Consider the following 19,941-nt stretch of genomic DNA (forward strand, 5'->3'; position numbering starts at 1 on the left):
AAGCCACACTACACTCTTTATGATGATGTAATTTAAAGAGAGGAGACCTGTGGAGTGCCTTCACACTAAAATAGACTCACAGACACCAGAACACTTTAGCAAACACCCCCAACTGTAATGCATATAAACACAATGGAGATAGACCTAACAGTTACCCAGGCTAGAACCCCAAACATAGGGTACATACAGGCCTAACCAACACACTGTAAAAAATGCTTATAGCTGCAATATGTTACTTGTTGGGTGACCCGACGTGACCCGAAGTAACAGTTATAGATGTGAGTTATAGATCTGTCATTCTCATTGTAAGCAAGTCTAAAAAGCAGTAGTTCTATGTTCGCTATTTCTATGCTTCCCGTTCTTAAGTTTCGTTTTTACATCTTTTGTTTTGTACACCAGCTTCAAACAGCTGAAAATACAATATTTTTGGTTATTGATGGTAGAATGATTTTCTACGCTATACTTGCTTGTTTTGTCACAAAGCGAAATTAGGCGAACTATTCGAATTTTATCAACCAGGAAATGGCAGAGCGATTTCTGCACAGTGCATCTTTAAGTAACTGGTTCTACAGCCCTTTTAAGTTTACTCAACTTTTCAATCAAGGTGTTAATTAACTGATCTTAAAAAAAGTTGTTGGCCAAAACATAGCTCCAACTTCTGAAAATGTACACAAAAATATAGTCAACTTAAAATGATGTGTTTGCTCAACTTACCTCACATGTTCATTCAACTAGAAATTATTATTTGGCTTTGAAATTAGTTACACATACATAAACAATGCTTTTGACATACAATATTTTCAACTGACATATTTGACACATGATTACATTGTGCATATTAATTTCTACAGTAATTATTATTCAACACATCCTCACCTGGGCTTTGAACTCTCAACCTCTTGGGACACAGGACACAAATCTTCCTGCTACATCACCGTGTCTATGTCAATTATTGAGTTCATCTGTATTGCTACACTTTGCACTTCAAAGTAAATCTCAGCTCTGTTAAAAGTACTCAAGTAAAATGATTTTACTTATCATAGCGATTAAGGAGAAACATAAAAATGAGAACTATGCCCACCAACATTAGACTACTATACAGAAAATCCTCAAATTACTGAAATAAGTAACTCAAATCAATGATGAGAGAATAGTCAGATGAATTGATTACTGACACAGACATGGTGGAGTAGCAAGACAATTGGAATGCTGTGAACCAGAAGGTTGTGAGTTCAGCCCCCAGTTGAGGACATGTTGAATATGAATTACTGTATAAATGAACATGCACAAAGTAATCAAGGAAGTTTAAAACATTGTATGTTAAATGTAATCAGTTGCACAGACCTTCTTAATTAAGATGCCCAAATAATCATTTCTAGTTGAATGAACAAACACATCATTTTAAGTTGACTGAATTTTTGCGCAGGTTTTTGTGTAAATTGGAGCTAAGTTTGTGCCAACTACAAATGTTAATTTCAGGTAACACTTTGATCGAAAAGTGTATTAAACTTAAAAAGGCTGTAGAACCAGTTACTTCATAATAATTAGATAAAACAACTAGACTTTTTTATAGTGCAGAACTCACCAGCAGACTGGTGAACAAAACACGCTACCAAAAACCACCAACACACAAAGTCTTGCACACACACACACACACACCACCAACAGAAGGGAATTCCGCAGGGTTGTGAGAAGTAACTGGATATGTTTACTCTCTTTTTCTCTCTGTTTCCCCCTATTCTTCCTCCTTCTCGCTGCTTGCTCCCTCCATCTTATTCTTCATCCTCCTCCTCTTTCTCCCTCCAGATGAATTTCCTTGATTATAGGAGCCATGCCTCTCCCATACAGTAACCATGATCCTGCGCCTCTCTTTCATTGATGTGACATCATAACATCTCTACTGTTTAATCACTTCAACTCTCTTTAATTGTGGCCGGGCATCTCACACACACACACACACACACACACACACACACACACACACACACACACACACACACACACACACACACACACACACACACACACACACACACACACACACACACACACACACACACACACACACACACCTCTCATATGTTTCAAAGACTGTCCGTCGCATTATCAAGACCCCTTCACCCCTCTCTCCTCTCCCCACCCCCTCCCCCCCGCCACCTTAACCCCCGCTCTCCACTCAAATCATCCCATTTTCATCCTCCTCTTCCTCCTGTACCCCCTCCCCGGCTCTTCACCCTCACCACCAAACCACCCTCCTCTCCTCCTCTCCTGCTCCTCTCTCATTTTCAGCTGGGTTATATGGGTCTGTACCACAGCCTGTCTGACCATGGATCGTCATAACAACTGACTGTAAACATTTATGCAGCCAAACCCCGTCCAGATTCAGATTCCTCTCTCTGTTCAACCACACGATCGGCTCGCGATGCTCTTGCTGCTATGTGTGTGTGTGTGTGTGTGCGTTTGTGTGTACTGCTACTGAATGATGTATGTATTCGGGGATGACAGGTCAGTGGAGTTGACAGTACAGTGTTACGTGTGTTACAGATGAATGGCAGCCTGACCACAGACGTGTGTTAAGTATGGAGACTACATGTGGCTCTGATTTATGGCATTTCAAATGGACCACCGTCTCTCTATCACAGCTTCTCTCTCTCTCTCACACACACGTTTTCTACTTTAAACTATCTACCAATCTTTCTACTACTCACTCCCATCATTTTATTTTGTCCACTTCTTTATCTGCTCCTCTCCTCTTCATCTCTTGTTGTTGCAGTGGCCTCTTGGCTTATACTTTGGTCGTCTCTGGTAGGCCATGCAATGATGACCACAGTATGTGTCTGCCTCTCTGTTTCTCTAGTATTCATTGAATTACAAGGCTTCTCACTCTATCCCCCCCCCCCCCACCTCCATTTCTCTTGCTCTCTGACTCACCTCCATCATGTTCTGTTCCCATCTCTATCAGTCCCTAGTGGGGTATGGGGGTGGAAGAGAGTGGGAGTGAGAAAGAAAGACAGAGAAGGAAAGAGATATAATGGACAGTAAGAGGGGGGGGGGGGAAGAGAGAGAAACAATGAGAGAAACAGAAAGAGACATTGGGAGAAGAGAAAGTGTGTAGGAGAAGGACTGGGAAGAAATTGGTAGAGGAGAGAGAAGAGAGAGACAGGGAGATTGTGTAGGAGAAGGACTGGGAAGAGGAGAAGGACTGGGAAGAGGATAGGAGAGGAGAGAGAGAGAGAGAGAGAGATTGGGAGAAGAGAGATTGTGTAGGAGAACGACTGGGGAGAGGATAGGAGAGGAGAGAGAGAGAGATTGGGAGAAGAGAGATTGTGTAGGAGAACGACTGGGGAGAGGATAGGAGAGGAGAGAGAGAGAGTAGAGAAAGAATTCCCAAGCTATCGCCCCATACACACACCTGTGTTCTACATCTCAGTAAAGCATAACAGAGCAGATAACAGTCCTGGTATGCCTGGTTAACACACTGGGGAGGCCTGCTCAAACCATCAACATCACACACATCACACACACACACACATGCATGTCTCAAACAGGTAATGAAGTGTAGTACAGGCTAACCACAAACAGCGTCCGACTACGGTGACTTCAATACATTCCTTCCTCATTCATTCCTCGGGATCAGCAGGAGGAGACAGAGACGTGGCCTGAACAGACAGCAGTGTTGTGTTGTGTTGGACTGGTACGTGGCCTGAACAGACAGCAGTGTTGTGTTGTGCTGGACTGGTACATGGCCTGAACAGACAGCAGTGTTGTGTTGTGCTGGACTGGTACGTGGCCTGAACAGACAGCAGTGTTGTGTTGTGTTGGACTGGTACGTGGCCTGAACAGACAGCAGTGTTGTGTTGTGCTGGACTGGTACGTGGCCTGAACAGACAGCAGTGTTGTGTTGTGCTGGACTGGTACGTGGCCTGAACAGACAGCAGTGTTGTGTTGTGCTGGACTGGTACGTGGCCTGAACAGATAGCAGTGTTGTGTTGTGCTGGACTGGTACGTGGCCTGAACAGACAGCAGTGTTGTGTTGTGCTGGACTGGTACGTGGCCTGAACAGACAGCAGTGTTGTGTTGTGTTGGACTGGTACGTGGCCTGAACAGACAGCAGTGTTGTGTTGTGCTGGACTGGTACGTGGCCTGAACAGACAGCAGTGTTGTGTTGGACTGGTACGTGGCCTGAACAGACAGCAGTGTTGTGTTGTGTTGGACTGGTACGTGGCCTGAACAGACAGCAGTGTTGTGTTGTGCTGGACTGGTACGTGGCCTGAACAGACAGCAGTGTTGTGTTGTGTTGGACTGGTACGTGGCCTGAACAGACAGCAGTGTTGTGTTGTGTTGGACTGGTACGTGGCCTGAACAGACAGCAGTGTTGTGTTGTGCTGGACTGGTACGTGGCCTGAACAGACAGCAGTGTTGTGTTGTGTTGGACTGGTACGTGGTCTCACTCAGATCATGTTTGACATCATACAGGGATCCTATACAGAAATAACACTGAGTGTACAAAACTTTAGGAACACCTTCCTAATATTGAGTTGCACCCCTTTTGCCCTAAGAACAGCCTCAAGTCAGGGCAAGGACTCTACAAGGTGTCGAAAGCGTTCCACAGGGATGCTGGCCCATGTTGACTCCAATGCTTCCCACAGTTGTGTCAAGGTGGCTGGATGTCCTTTGGGTGGTGGAACATTCTTGATACACACAGGAAACTGTTGAGTGTGAAAAACCCAGCATCACTGCAGTTCTTGACACTCAAACCGGTGCGCCTGGCACCTACTACCATACCCCGTTCAAAGGCACTTAAATATTTGTCTTGCCCATTCAAACTCTGAATGGCACCCATACACAATCCATGTCTCAATTGTCTCAAGGCCTAAAAATCCTTATTTAACCTGTCTCCTCCCCTTCATCTACACTAATTGAAGTGGATTTAACAAGTGACATCAATAAGGGATCATAGCTTTCACCTGGATTCACCTGGTCTGTATATGTCATGGAAAGAGCAGGTGTTCTTAATGTTTTGTACACTCAGTGTATGGATACATAGATCCAAAAAGCTACTTCTAAACACCCCACCTTTAAGTAAGATGTCTACTGCCTACTTATTACAGTGTTATACACTGTGGACATACTTATGAACAGGATCATCATGGCGCTCAACATGCTCTACTAGAGTGGGATGGAGGTTGCTAATAGCAGCAAGAAATCTTACAGGGTCTAGCTTTACTGTATCATGCCTTGCAATAGATTACCGTGATTCTGCCCTGTCTAATAATACCATATCTTCATTCTTTTCATGGCCACTCACTGCACAGTAACGTAGCAATTTACTCCCTGCTTATCGACTGTGTCAACACTCATTCCTGGTGAAACTATAATAGTATTTTCTCTGCTCTCCTGCCGTCTAACAGGAGTCAGTGAGTGAGGTGTGTTATGGTAGAGGTAACATGCAGGGGTTGGGAGGTGGGGTAGTCGACATTAACAAGCGTGAAAATGAGTGTGGTTCGTCTGACGGAAATACCGTATTACTATAACTGGAGCTTCTAGGTGAATTCTGGAGAGATGGATATTACTGATAGAATTTAGGTCTAACCCTCCCACTGGCACCAGTGTAGCAATTCAGGGGGGGGGTTATCCAGCAACCAGCAGGAGAGAAGATAGCCCTACACATTGAGGAAGCTATGTAAGCTAATTACCATATTGTACAGTTAAACCTTGCAGGAGGGCAAAAAAGGCCAGACTGCAGAATCCCACTTCTGCCACCAATGTAGTGATTAAGGTGGCAGTCAAAATGGGGTTTGAACCAGCAACCCTGTGGTTAGAGGTGAAAGTGGAAAACCTCTTGTACCATAAAGGTGTAGACCCCATGACAGTGGCTGGGCATTACCTCTCACATGATGTAGGCCTACAGGGAGGCTACATGGAGCTTTCTAAATATCCCTGCCTCAGCCTTTGTACCTTAAGAGAATGATGCCTGCAGTTGTTTAGGTGAATCACTTAAACTTCAAGTTCTTTGAGCTTTGAGACTTAGAGAAAAGCCATATTGTGTATAAATATAATCCATTATTCATTATTCATGGTTGTTTGAAGATAAGGAGTGAGTCCACTGAGGGAGCTCCAGTAGGTAACTTGATGACCATATCATACAGTTGGACAGGGGAGCAGCAGCAGGGGGGAACCAGGGAAACAGCTGTATGCCTACACAGTAAATAGCTGGGCCAAGTCTCAGTATAGAGAATGACCCTGCACACTGTCGTGGTTATAGAGGTCTTTCAACTGGTTTACAGGATCAGTGTTTATGTTCTAGGACCTATGATGTACTGTAGGTGCATTAGCTGGCTGTGCCATAAAGGTCCAGAGACTTCTCTGCAGAGGTTGTAGGTCCTACAATGCCATTGGGATAACGAATACACTGATGAATCTCGAACTAGAAAATGCCTAATATTCATGAACATGTTTGTATAGGCTATTTAAACTGTCAAAATGCTGTCATTGAAGTGACTTTGTAAAAGGGTCAAGGTCGGGGTCAAGGGTTAAAGGTATTCGTGAGAAAAAAAACAGCTCTAGAGAGGTTGAGATGATAGACAACGTGAAAACTCACACTGGTTACAAACTTACCTTTGAGGAGAACTATGAACTTGAGGAGTAGCAGGTATTTGTGCAGCTCCATGTTGTAAAGGATGGAAGGGCTTCGTGTTATCTCTCTTTCTGTTCCAGACTTGGGATTTAATTTCCATAGAGTTCGTTTAAATTCAGTGCTCTAGAGTTCGTTTAAATTCAGTGCTCCGGCATAACAACGCGAACACACGCGCCGTCTTTCAACTCGCTGTATTCCCCGGGGAACCGTGAAAACCGTAAAAACACAGTTCCAGTGGTATTGCTTGGGCGCGTTGTAATGTAACCGTGTTGTGTTGCTTCCGACAACCCTGCTTCACATATTATTGAGGGAAAAACAGACTATAGTTATGGTCTGTTGCTGTAATCGCTATCAGGTTTAACGATATGTTGACAGCTTTTTAATGAATTAAACAGAGGTTGTTCTAGGTTTATTTTATTTTTGACAAACAGTAGCCTAAACTATCTAAATATTTTTGGGCCTGAATATGTGACATAAATTATTACCTTAACCTGTGCGCAACTAACACCTCAAATGTCTAAACAACTAGTCAAAAACAACTAAACAACAGATTCCAGCTCAAAACCAACACCTGTCCCGAAGAAAAGTCAAATTTAGTGTAGTTAAACCTTCACCAATGCGTAACAGATTAACAAATGCATGTTTAATTGCTTCCAATAAAGAAAAACCCATAGGCCTAACTATCTGTCAAATAGTTTACTTTTCTATTGCTGAAAGTTCCTCCTGGCTCGACGCTCCAAAAAGTATCCGAAGAAAGTGCCCATATTCATCTTTCAACCAAACCATTTGAGGTAAATCAATGTTTGGGTTTTCTTGACAACTTTTCTGTTTCAATTTTCACACTTCTGGTTGGTTATATCCCTCTTTTTCGTCGTTTTCCCTCATTTATAGCGATTGAATCCCTCTCTGAATAGTGGAGTTTTACTCCTGAACATCAATCAGTAGCGCTTTTATTCCAGCGCGAGGAGACCTTCCTTCCCTCGCGCGTCCCTCTCTCTCAGCGCGCGCCTGGTTCGCATTTTGAAAACCCCAAACGACTTTCTCTGTCTTTTTATCTCTCTCTCTCAATTATATCTCTGTCTCTCTCTCTCTCAATTATATCTCTGTCTCTCTCTTTTTATCTCTCTCTCAATTATATCGCTGTCTCTTTCTCTCTCAATTATATCTCTGTCTCTCTCTCTTTTTATCTCTCTCTCTCAATTATATCTCTGTCTCTCTCTCTCAATTAAATTTCTCTCTCAATTATATCTGTCTCTCTCTCTCTCTCAATTAAATTTCTCTCTCAATTATATCTGTCTCTCTCTCTCTCTCTCTCTCTCTCAATTAAATTTCGCTCTCAATTATATCTCTGTCTCTCTCTCTCTCAATTACATTTCTCTCTCAATTATATCTCTGTCTCTCTCTCTCTCTCAATTACATTTCTCTCTCAATTATATCTGTCTCTCTCTCAATTCAATTTCTCTCTCAATTATATCTCTGTCTCTCTCTCTCTCAATTAAATGTCTCTCAATTATATCTCTGTCTCTCTCTCTTTTTATCTCTCTCAATTATATCTCTGTCTCTCTCTCTCTCTCTCTCTCTTTCTCAATTCAATTTCTCTCTCAATTATATCTCTGTCTCTTTCTCTCAATTCAATTTAAGGGCTTTATTGGCATGGGAAACATATGTTTACATTGCCAAAACAAGTGAAATAGATAATAAACAAAAGTGAAATAAACAATAAAAAATCATCAGTAAACATTACACTCACAGAAGTTCCAAAAGAATAAAGACATTTCAAATGTCATATTATGTCTATATACAGTGTTGTAACAATAGTTAGTTGTGGGTCTGTGTAATCTGAGGGAAATATGTGTCTCTAATATGGTCATACATTTGGCAGGAGGTTAGGAAGTGCAGCTCAGTTTCAACATCATTTTGTGGGTAGTGTGCACATAGCCTGTCTTTTCTTGAGAGCCAGGTCTGCCTACGGCGGCCTTTCTCAATAGCAAGGCTATGCTCACTGTGTCTGTACATAGTCAACGAGTTTCTTAATTTAAGGGTCAGTCACTGTAGTCAGGTATTCTGCCACTGTGTACTCTCTGTTTAGGGCCACATAGCAATCTAGTTTCTCTCTCTCTCTCTCTCTCTCTCTCTCTCTCACACACACACACACACACACACACACACACACACACACACACACACACACACACACACACACACACACACACACACACACACACACACACACACACACACACACTGTGTCTCTGTCTGTATGTCTCCATCTAACTGTCATAAATACATTCAACTTCGGGATGATAATGAATCAGTACAAGAGACCACTTTAAAGCTCTCTGAGGCCACCTAGTGGTCTCTGGTCTCCTGGTTGAGAGTTGTGGATGTAGTTCATTCAACGTCCACAGGATTGCGCCAGTGCATCACTAATTCAGTCTCCCAAATGCTGTGGGTCAGCTAGCCACTTCGTTAGACTATTGAGAATAGGTTTTACCCACCTGATCACACTTAAAAGTGCTTTACTCAACTATTTATCAAATTCCTTGATCCTCATGGTTTGTGAAATTCAATTTTTTCCTTTATTGAATTGTATTCCTTTACAGCTACGGACAAAGACATGAAGGCCTCTGCAGGTGGAACTGTTGCATACATAGGCAGAGCCCCTTTAATAGGACAGTACAACTGTTGCACTAGTGGATGTCGCTGTTCTCTAATAGCGTTCCTAATTCTAGGACTAGAGTGAATGTTGAGCCCTCACACTGGTCTAAGGCCAGTTTAGCATTTTCCCCCTTATAACTAAAGATATGATTTGGTGAGGGTAAGCTGATCCTACATCTGTGCCTAAGGGCAACTTCTACTGTTGTTTGTGTCTTCTGTGGCGTGGTTGGTGGTAACTAAGCATCTTTGTTTTTTCTCGTAAATTAACTCTGTCAACCAAGTGGTTCCCAGGTCTAGGATCAGCTTACCCTCCCAAATCCTAACTCTACTATATGGCAGGTCACAAATCTGTGTTTAGTGCAATTTCATCCTACTGTAGTTGTTAGGTAGATCAACTTCATCCTACTGTAGTTGTTAGGTAGATCAACTTCATCCTACTCTAGTTGTTAGGTAGATCAACTTCATCCTACTCTAGTTGTTAGGTAGATCAACTTCATTCTACTGTAGTTGTTAGGTAGATAAACTTCATCCTACTGTAGTTGTTAGGTAGATCAACTTCATCCTACTGTAGTTGTTAGGTAGATCAACTTCATCCTACTCTAGTTGTTAGGTAGATCAACTTCATCCTACTGTAGTTGTTAGGTAGATCAACTTCATCCTACTCTAGTTGTTAGGTAGATCAACTTCATCCTACTGTAGTTGTTAGGTAGATCAACTTCATCCTACTCTAGTTGTTAGGTAGATCAACTTAATCCTACTCTAGTTGTTAGGTAGATCAACTTCATCCTACTCTAGTTGTTAGGTAGATCAACTTCATCCTACTGTAGTTGTTAGGTAGATCAACTTCATCCTACTCTAGTTGTTAGGTAGATCAACTTCATCCTACTCTAGTTGTTAGGTAGATCAACTTCATTCTACTGTAGTTGTTAGGTAGATCAACTTCATCCTACTCTAGTTGTTAGGTAGATCAACTTCATCCTACTGTAGTTGTTAGGTAGATCAACTTCATCCTACTCTAGTTGTTAGGTAGATCAACTTCATCCTACTCTAGTTGTTAGGTAGATCAACTTCATCCTACTCTAGTTGTTAGGTAGATCAACTTCATCCTACTCTAGTTGTTAGGTAGATCAACTTCATTCTACTGTAGTTGTTAGGTAGATCAACTTCATCCTACTGTAGTTGTTAGGTAGATCAACTTCATCCTACTGTAGTTGTTAGGTAGATCAACTTCATCCTACTCTAGTTGTTAGGTAGATCAACTTCATCCTACTGTAGTTGTTAGGTAGATCAACTTCATCCTACTCTCGTTGTTAGGTAGATCAACTTAATCCTACTCTAGTTGTTAGGTAGATCAACTTCATCCTACTCTAGTTGTTAGGTAGATCAACTTCATCCTACTCTAGTTGTTAGGTAGATCAACTTCATTCTACTGTAGTTGTTAGGTAGATCAACATCATCCTACTTTAGTTGTTAGGTAGATCAACTTCATCCTACTGTAGTTGTTGACTGTAGATCAACATCATCCTACTTTAGTTGTTAGGTAGATCAACATCATCCTACTGTAGTTGTTAGGTAGATCAACTTCATTCTACTGTAGTTGTTAGGTAGATCAACATCATCCTACTTTAGTTGTTAGGTAGATCAACTTCATCCTAATCTAGTTGATAGGTAGATCAACTTCATTCTACTGTAGTTGTTAGGTAGATCAACATCATCCTACTTTAGTTGTTAGGTAGATCAACTTCATCCTACTGTAGTTGTTAGGTAGATCAACCTCATCCTACTGTAGTTGTTAGGTAGATCAACTTCATCCTACTCTAGTTGTTAGGTAGATCAACTTCATCCTACTGTAGTTGTTAGGTAGATCAACTTCATCCTACCCTACTTGTTAGGTAGATCAACTTCATCCTACTGTAGTTGTTAGGTAGATCAACTTCATCCTACTCTAGTTGTTAGGTAGATCAACTTCATCCTACTCTAGTTGTTAGGTAAATCAACTTCATCCTACTGTAGTTGTTAGGTAGATCAACTTCATCCTACTGTAGTTGTTTGGTAGATCAACTTCATCCTACTCTAGTTGTTAGGTAGACCAACTTCATCCTACTCTAGTTGTTAGGTAGATCAACTTCATCCTACTATAGTTGTTAGGTAGATCAACTTTATCCTACTCTAGTTGTTAGGTAGACCAACTTCATCCTACTCTAGTTGTTAGGTAGATCAACTTCATCCTACTATAGTTGTTAGGTAGATCAACTTCATCCTACTCTAGTTGTTAGGTAGATCAACTTCATTCTACTGTAGTTGTTAGGTAGATCAACTTCATTCTACTGTAGTTGTTAGGTAGATCAACTTCATCCTACTGTAGTTGTTAGGTAGATCAACTCCATCCTACTGTAGTTGTTAGGTAGATCAACTTCATCCTACTGTAGTTGTTAGGTAGATCAACTTCATCCTACTGTAGTTGTTAGGTAGATCAACTTCATCCTACTCTAGTTGTTAGGTAGATCAACTCCATCCTACTCTAGTTGTTAGGTAGATCAACTTCATCCTACTCTAGTTGTAAGGTAGATCAACTTCCTCCTACTCTAGTTGTTAGGTAGATCAACTTTCTCCTACTGTAGTTGTTAGGTAGATCAACTTCATTCTACTCTAGTTGTTAGGTAGATCAACTTCATCCTACTGTAGTTGTTAGGTAGATCAACTTCATCCTACTGTAGTTGTTAGGTAGATCAACTTCATCCTACTGTAGTTGTTAGGTAGATCAACTTCATCCTACTCTAGTTGTTAGGTAGATCAACTTCATCCTACTCTAGTTGTTAGGTAGATCAACTTCATTCTACTGTAGTTGTTAGATAGATCAACTTCATCCTACTCTAGTTGTTAGGTAGATCAACTTCATTATACTCTAGTTGTTAGGTAGATCAACTTCATCCTACTCTAGTTGTTAGGTAGATCAACTTCATTATACTTTAGTCGTTAGGTAGATCAACTTCATCTTACTGTAGTTGTTAGGTAGATCAACTTCATCCTACTCTAGTTGTTAGGTAGATCAACTTCATCCTACTGTAGTTGTAGATCAACTTCATTCTACTGTAGTTGTTAGGTAGATCAACTTCATTATACTCTCGTTGTTAGGTAGATCAACTTCATCCTACTCTAGTTGTTAGGTAGATCAACTTCATTATACTCTCGTTGTTAGGTAGATCAACTTCATCCTACTGTAGTTGTTAGGTAGATCAACTTCATCCTACTGTAGTTGTAGATCAACTTCATTCTACTGTAGTTGTTAGGTAGATCAACTTCATTATACTCTCGTTGTTAGGTAGATCAACTTCATCCTACTCTAGTTGTTAGGTAGATCAACTTCATTCTACTGTAGTTGTTACATAGAGCAACTTCATCCTACTCTATTATTTGTGGATAAGGAACTATGCCTCCTTTTGTCCATTTTCTAGGCCTGCTGTTCCCTCTCTCCTCCTGTTGTTCCCTCTCTCCTGTTGTTCCCTCTCTCCTCCTGCTGTTCCATTTCCCCTCCTGTTGTTCCCTTTCTCCTCGTTTTGTTCCCTCTCTCATCCTGCTTTTCCCTCTCTCCTCCTGCTGTTCCCTCTCTCCTCCTGTTGTTCCCTCTCTCCTCCTGCTGTTCCCTCTCTCCTGCTGTTCCCTCTCTCCTGCTGTTCCCTCTCTCCTCCTGCTGTTCCATCTCCCCTCCTGTTGTTCCCTTTCTCCTCGTTTTGTTCCCTCTCTCATCCTGCTTTTCCCTCTCTCCTCCTGCTGTTCCCTCTCTCCTCCTGCTGTTCCCTCTCTCCTCCTGCTGTTCCCTCTCTCCTTTTGTTGTTGCCTCAGGGACCACAGCGAATGGAGGAGGTATGTGATCATAATCAAGTAACAGTTATGTGCAACTCAAAACAACACACACACACACACACACACACACACACACACACACACACACACACACACACACACACACACACACACACACACACACACACACACACACACACACACACACACACACACACACAATGACCCATATAACATTGTTTGTTTGTAAAGTTTCCTAGACTGGCAGCATGCTGGCTTTGATCCTCAGACTTACGCAATTAAGTCAGATGAGTTAGCTCACACACCCACTCACAAACTCACACACTCACACGCAACCAGTCTCCCAGCCTCCCAGTACACAGCCACAGATTCATATATAGGTAGAACCTCTGTCAGAGCCAAAAAAAACAGTCTGCCAAGAATTAAGCTTAGATATGACAGAGCTAACTACTGTTGTAATCCCAAGTGATAGAACAGGAGCAATGCAGACACAAACTATTGTCACACATAAAGGTCAGCTATGCAAGAGTAAATTACTGTCAGTCAGAAAGTGCAACTATGAAAATGTGTCCTACTGCCAGACCATAGAAATGGAATGGATAGAAGAACTAGTGAGAGCCAAAAACACTCACACCACACACACACTATAAACATGAGTTATGCAGCAGGAAACTATTGTAACACATTGAATCGATACTATCTAAACGATGTAGGAGTATCATACTGCCCCTCACAAAGCTAAGATATGCAGGAGAGGGGGAGCGAGAGAGAACACTCCTGTCAGATGTGCTGTAGTTGTGGTAGAGGGGTAACAGGAAGCTGTAAAGTGTCAGATACAGTGTCTGTAATGACCCATACGTCAGACATTAGCTGAGCTATGCAGTAGCACACTAACAGCCTGTATATGTGGACAGTGGGAAGCAGTAGACCGTCTGGAAAGAGCTGTATGTTTCCACCTTGTCTATGGGGTTCCCCGGGGTCATCTAAGTTGGCTTTGGCAACACTGGGTGTTAGCAAACTTTACGTGTGTGTGTTGTGTTGTGTTATTGTTGTGTATCTGCATGTTTGTGTGTTAGTAAAACATTAACATCTGTTGTACTGCCAGTCCAGTGGCCAGACAGTTTTATGATGTTTCCCTATTCTCCATTCCCCAAACCATAGACCACCACAGCCAATCAAATCACATCAATGCCCCACCAGAGCCAATCAGACCGCACGTCCAGCAATGACATCACCGTCTCCAGCATAATCTGCCCTGACCGCTGTAGAGAGAGAGAGAGAGAGAGTCAGTAATCAAATACAGGCACTCTAAATCCCACCTCCATTTTAGATGTCTGTCTTTACTGTTTGTCTCTTTCTCCCTCTCTATGTTACTCTGTCTGTCTTGCTGTTTGTCTCTTTCTCCCTCTCTATGTTACTCTGTCTATCTTGCTGTTTGTCTCTTTCTCCCTCTCTATGTTACTCTGTCTATCTTGCTGTTTGTCTCTTTTTCCTGCCTCCTCTACACATTTACATTACATTAGTCATTTAGCAGACGCTCTAATCCAGAGCAATTTAAGCCGGGATTCAGTGTTCGCGGAGATCACATTAACGGTAAACACTGCATATGTCGGCTCAATCGACATACGTTAAATAAAGGTTAAATAAAAAATAAAAAAATACAATTTGGAAATTGCCTTTAAAAGCCGCAATGCCTATCACCTGGGATCAGATTGAATCTGGGCCTTACAGTCTTGTGCTCCTGAGTTGATCTGCATCATGTCAGGCTGTTTAGTTCAGTATCTGTGCTGTGGAGTGAACCTGTTGAACTTTCAACAAAAAACACTCAGCCCTCCATGGAATGAGTTCAACACCCACTGGACCGGACCCAGAGGCACTGACCTCCAGGGGGCCCCGTTGACTTTGTTAGTCACTCTCACTCAGACATCATTAGCATGGCATAAGTCAGGGCAAAATGTGTAGAAATGCAGGGAATTTGCTTTAAAACTTTCAATAATGTATCTCTGCCCCATGGCAAGATGTGTAGAACTGCAGAAAACTTGCTTTAAAACTACAACATTTTGTCTACTCCCCATGGCAACATGCGTAGAATTGCAGGAAATAAACTTTATTAAAACAGATTTTTTTCTCCTAGCCATCAAGAGGGGGGCCACTAAAAATGTTTGCCCGCTTGGTGGTGGGCATCGCTTAGGGAACCCAAATCTCGCTTAGGGCCCCCAAAAGGCTAGAGCCGGCCAGGGGGTTAATGTGCATGTGTGTGTTATCTGTAAAGTCCGTTAATCTAATGAAAACAGAATGAGTCATCATGGAGTTCTGCCGGTTGATCACCCAGTAAAGACTGATTTCATCTCTCTCTCTCTCTGTCTCTCTCGTGCACTCTCTCCCTCTCTACTGTATTTCCCTCCCTCCATCTCTCTCTCTCTCTCGCTTTCTCATTCCATCCTTTCTTTCTCTGCCTCTGTCTCTCCATCCTCCTCATTCTCTCTCTGGTTCTCTATTTTCTCACACATATAGAGACAGTTCTGTCCAAATTTGAGTTTAGTCTCAGAGTCTGGACTGTAGAACTCAGTCTGTAATCCGATTTATGTGAGTCCGATATCACAGGGTCTATCTGTGTACAAAGGCTTCATTCAGACCTAACAGTTGTTATCTATGTGTCATACTGGAGGACCATAGTCTCTCTAGCAGCTACATTAAACACAGCTGCATCTTTCTCTTCCAGCAGAGAAGACGAGGAGGAAGACTTGGGCTGAAACTAGGAAGAGTTTGTCCTCTTTTCACCCCTCCGTTGGTCTCTCTGACTCAACCTCTCCATTTCTTCATTCCTCTACTATACTCCTGTCTGTTATCCCAAAACCTGCTCTGAGATTCAACACTTCAATGTGTGTGTGCACGTGTGTGCGTGTGCATGCGTGAGTGCACACGTACCTGAGAAGATGGTGTGTTCCATTAAATGTGTGTTGCATGGAAAAGGGCATGAGGGAAAATATATATGTGTGTGTGTGTGTGTGTGTGTAACTATTCTTGACCAACGTTTTACAAGATCTCTGAGGTTTCTGGGTGGTCTGGTGGGTACTGGAGGGGATTGGTGTTGGTGTGCCTGCAGGCAGTTTTGTGTGTGTGTGTGTGTGTGTGTGTGTGTGTGTGTGTGTGTGTGTGTGTGTGTGTGTGTGTGTGTGTGTGTGTGTGTGTGTGTGTGTGTGTGTGTGTGTGTGTGTCCCAGCTAGCACATAACGTTCTGAGAACAATATGTTTGTTAGAGCTTGGTGAGAGCATGGTTGTCCAATTGTTATTTTGCATACAACCTTCCCACAAGGAACATTCTCAACACATTTAAGGAACTTGACAAAAATATATACTACCGTTCAAAAGTTTGGGGTCACTTAGAAATGTCCTTGTTTATGAAAGAATAGCACATTTTTTGTCCATTAAAATAACATCAACTTGAACAGTAATACCAGTTTTGTTGCTTCTTTAATTAGAACAACAGTTTTCAGCTGTGTTAACATAATTACAAAAGGTTTTCTAATGATCTATTAGCCTTTTAAAATGATAAACTTGGATTAGGGGTGGCAGGTAGCCTAATGGTTAGAGCGTTGGACTAGTAACCGAAAGGTTGCAAGATTGAATTCCTGAGCTGACAAGGTAAAAATCTGTCGTTCTGCCCCTGAACAAGGAAGTTAACCCACTGTTCCTAGACCGTCATTGAAAATAAGAATTTTTTCTTAACTGACTTGCCTAGTTAAATAAAGGTTAAATAAAAATGAGCTAACACAACGTGCCATTGGAACACAGGAGTGATGGTTGCTGATAATGGGCCTATGTAGATATTCCAGCTACAATAGTCATTAACAATGTCTACACTGTATTTCTGATCAATTTGATATTATTTTAATGGGCAAAAAATATGCTTTTCTTTCAAAAACAAGGACATTTCTAAGTGACCCCAAACTTTTTAACGGTAGTGTATATAAATGTATTTTCTTGGTATTTCATTCATTTAACAGACTTTAAACATTCAAACATGGTTACGTTTAATTAAAATGTTAATAACGTTCTAGGAGCGTTCTCCAACTGGTTTGATGGCGTTGCAGTGGATAGCAGCCATCTTACAGGCTCCTGACCAAAACCTTTTTTTTTTACAAAACTATTTTTTTTACTTAATGTCTGCGCCATCATTTCCTGTGACCGAAACAGAGATCACTACTCGTTATTGTTATTCGTTACGAAGCATATGATAAATACAATTTATTTTGAATTTGATTTGATTTGACATTGGGAATGTTCTCAAATAGTTTAGAGAATGTTAAGAAACAACGTTCTTCTGTGGGAATTTGAGTACTTCAGCATAACATTTTCAGTAGGTTTCCTTATAGTTCAATTTAAAGTCATGTTCTCAGAACATTAAGAAAACGTTCCATAAAAACCACAAGAAAACATTAGTAACATTAAAAGAATGTTCTAAGAATGTTATTTAAAAACATATACATTCCATTCGCCTGGTGGTGCAGGGGACTCATTCTATGGATAGAGGACAGATGATCATAGGTTTGAATCTCACTGACGCCATGCCACAATAGAAAATAAATGTGTTTGCATGAATAATGCCTAAGAAATTAATTTCCATGTGTCCTATCAGTGCCTGGAGTTCAATACAGTTAACTTAAGCTAGCAGTCTTATTGAAACATTCAGTGAAAGTTTTAAGGAAGCTATTTCAAAAACCTCCAAATAACCTTTACATTTCGTTCAAAACATTCACAACATTTAGAAAATGTTCTTAGAATGTTACTAACTTAATTTCAAATAACATACAATTTCTGTTGATAAAACCTGAAAATGTACATTCAGGCAAAATTTTCACTTCCATTCTCAGAACGTTTTTTAAAAAATGCAGTTTTACTGGTCAGGACGCGTATGGCTTTGTTCCCAGAACCAATGGGAAACCAAAGACTTACGTTCCAAAACTTCCAAGAGACCAAATGTGCTAGCTGGCGTGTATGTGTGTGTGTGTGTGTGTGTGTGTGTGTGTGTGTGTGTGTGTGTGTGTGTTTAGTCAGGCGAGCACTCTGTGTCTATGAAGGCGTGGGCCTCTTACCCATCATGCCCTGTGGTACTGTCGCCTGTGGGACATTTTTGCATTGGTCCTCCCACAACTTTACTAGCTTCACCAGAATGCAGTTGACCCAGGTGTCAATAACCGCCCCAACCTGAACTCAAATCATCTATCTCACATCTGCTATATTACACATAGGCATGCATGGAGGCACGGACACACGCATGAACACACACACACAAAAACACACACAGAGACACACACACATGCACACACACCACTCTCTCACCACCCTGAACACAAATCATCCATCGCACTCTGCTTTGAGACAGGCATGGCCTCAGGGCACCTAAACGAACCTGCATTCACACAAACCTCGTTAGAGCTTATGCTACGTCTCGGTTCACATATCCCTTGATTACCAATGGTAACCAGGTTAGCTATGCTAGCAGGTATTGGAAGTCCATTTGTCTTTAGGAAGTCTCATTCATCATATCAGATTAGCATAACCAGTGCAGTCCATCACCAGGAAAGGTTGACAGCTTTGTGTTCAACATACTGTAACACGGGCTGGTGCATCAATTCAAACCAAGCCCAATACAGTAGTGCCAATCAACATGTACTGTATAGCCTCAGTTTTATCCATGGAATATGACAATGTTGTTAAAATCAGGATCCACATTTCAGATTTAGTTTGGCCCCAGATATACATTCATGGAAAGTATTTTTTCTATGCAATGCACCCATGCTGTCTTTATGGTAAAATATATGGTTTGCAGGCACTCTGGATGGAGTGTACAGTAGGTGTGTATTGTATCATATGCATGTGAGTTGTTTTCACTTGCTTGCTTTAGTGCAGCATGTTGTGTGTGTGCTCACCTTGTGTGTGTGTGTACCGAGTGTGTGTTTTACGAGCTGCGCGTACAGTGTGAGTGTTTGATGGTACGTGTGAAGAGTTTGCAGAATGTGTGTGTTTGGTTCGGAATGTAAGTGCGTGTGTGTCTCTGACTCTTTGTGTGTTTTTACGGGGGTCCAGTGCAGGCCGTGTGTTTTTGAAGGGGCCTTTTACTGCCCCAGGGGCTAATAAACAGGCAGAGAAGGGCGGTTATCTACCCCTTTTACTGGCCAGGACGGGACTTTACTGAGGTCACACTGTAACTACACACAGCTGCAGGGGGAGATAGAATGAGAGAGAGAGAGAGAGAGAGAGAGAGAGAGAGAGAGAGAGAGAGAGAGAGAGAGACGGGACAGAAGTGGAGAGTGGTGCAGTGAGATTCTTCCTAGGAGACTAAGGGAGGGGTTTCATATGGTATCAGTGAAAATATGGGAAATGCCAAATTAAATAAAGTCTGTAGACCTTAAAGAGGCACTAGTAAAAGCATAGATCAACCCAGTGGAAGCAGAGACCAAGCCAACACTGGATCATATCCCATAGTCCCTCAAGCACTCCACAGTCCACAGGTCTGGGTTTCTCCTAACAGATAAAACCTGGGGAGTTGTAGCTTAAGGGTCAAACATGAGAGAAAGACCATTTTGAACATTTCTAAATTCCTTTCCTTGTGCACCTCTCTTTTCCATTTCCTCTACCTCTATCACCCTGCTCTGTGTGTGTGAGTGTCTCCAGTTGTCTTCCATTTCCAGGTTTTCCTTAAATATTCTGCTCCTCGTTAAGCACATCTGCTGTCAATCAACTGTACCCTATAATCCCATTGGCATTTCCTGCCTGTCGGGACACGCCTCCTGACCCTTTTTTTCTGGTCATTGATT

The 19,941-nt window shown here is 41.8% G+C and overlaps 1 protein-coding gene across 1 annotated transcript in view; it reads right to left on the bottom strand.

Annotated features, from left to right (window-relative positions):
* Positions 1 to 7,651, bottom strand: part of LOC106595728 (integrin alpha-10) — a 49,728-nt gene extending 42,077 nt beyond the window's left edge. Inside the window, exon 1 of the mRNA XM_045699045.1 lies at positions 6,619 to 7,651. Within this exon, the coding sequence (XP_045555001.1) occupies positions 6,619 to 6,670 (52 nt within the window). The 5' untranslated portion in view covers positions 6,671 to 7,651. The remainder of the gene's footprint in view (positions 1 to 6,618) is intronic.
* Between the last annotated feature and the right edge of the window lie 12,290 nt (positions 7,652 to 19,941).

The sequence above is a fragment of the Salmo salar genome, chromosome ssa02 (assembly GCF_905237065.1).
Source record: "Salmo salar chromosome ssa02, Ssal_v3.1, whole genome shotgun sequence".
NCBI lineage: Eukaryota > Metazoa > Chordata > Actinopteri > Salmoniformes > Salmonidae > Salmo > Salmo salar.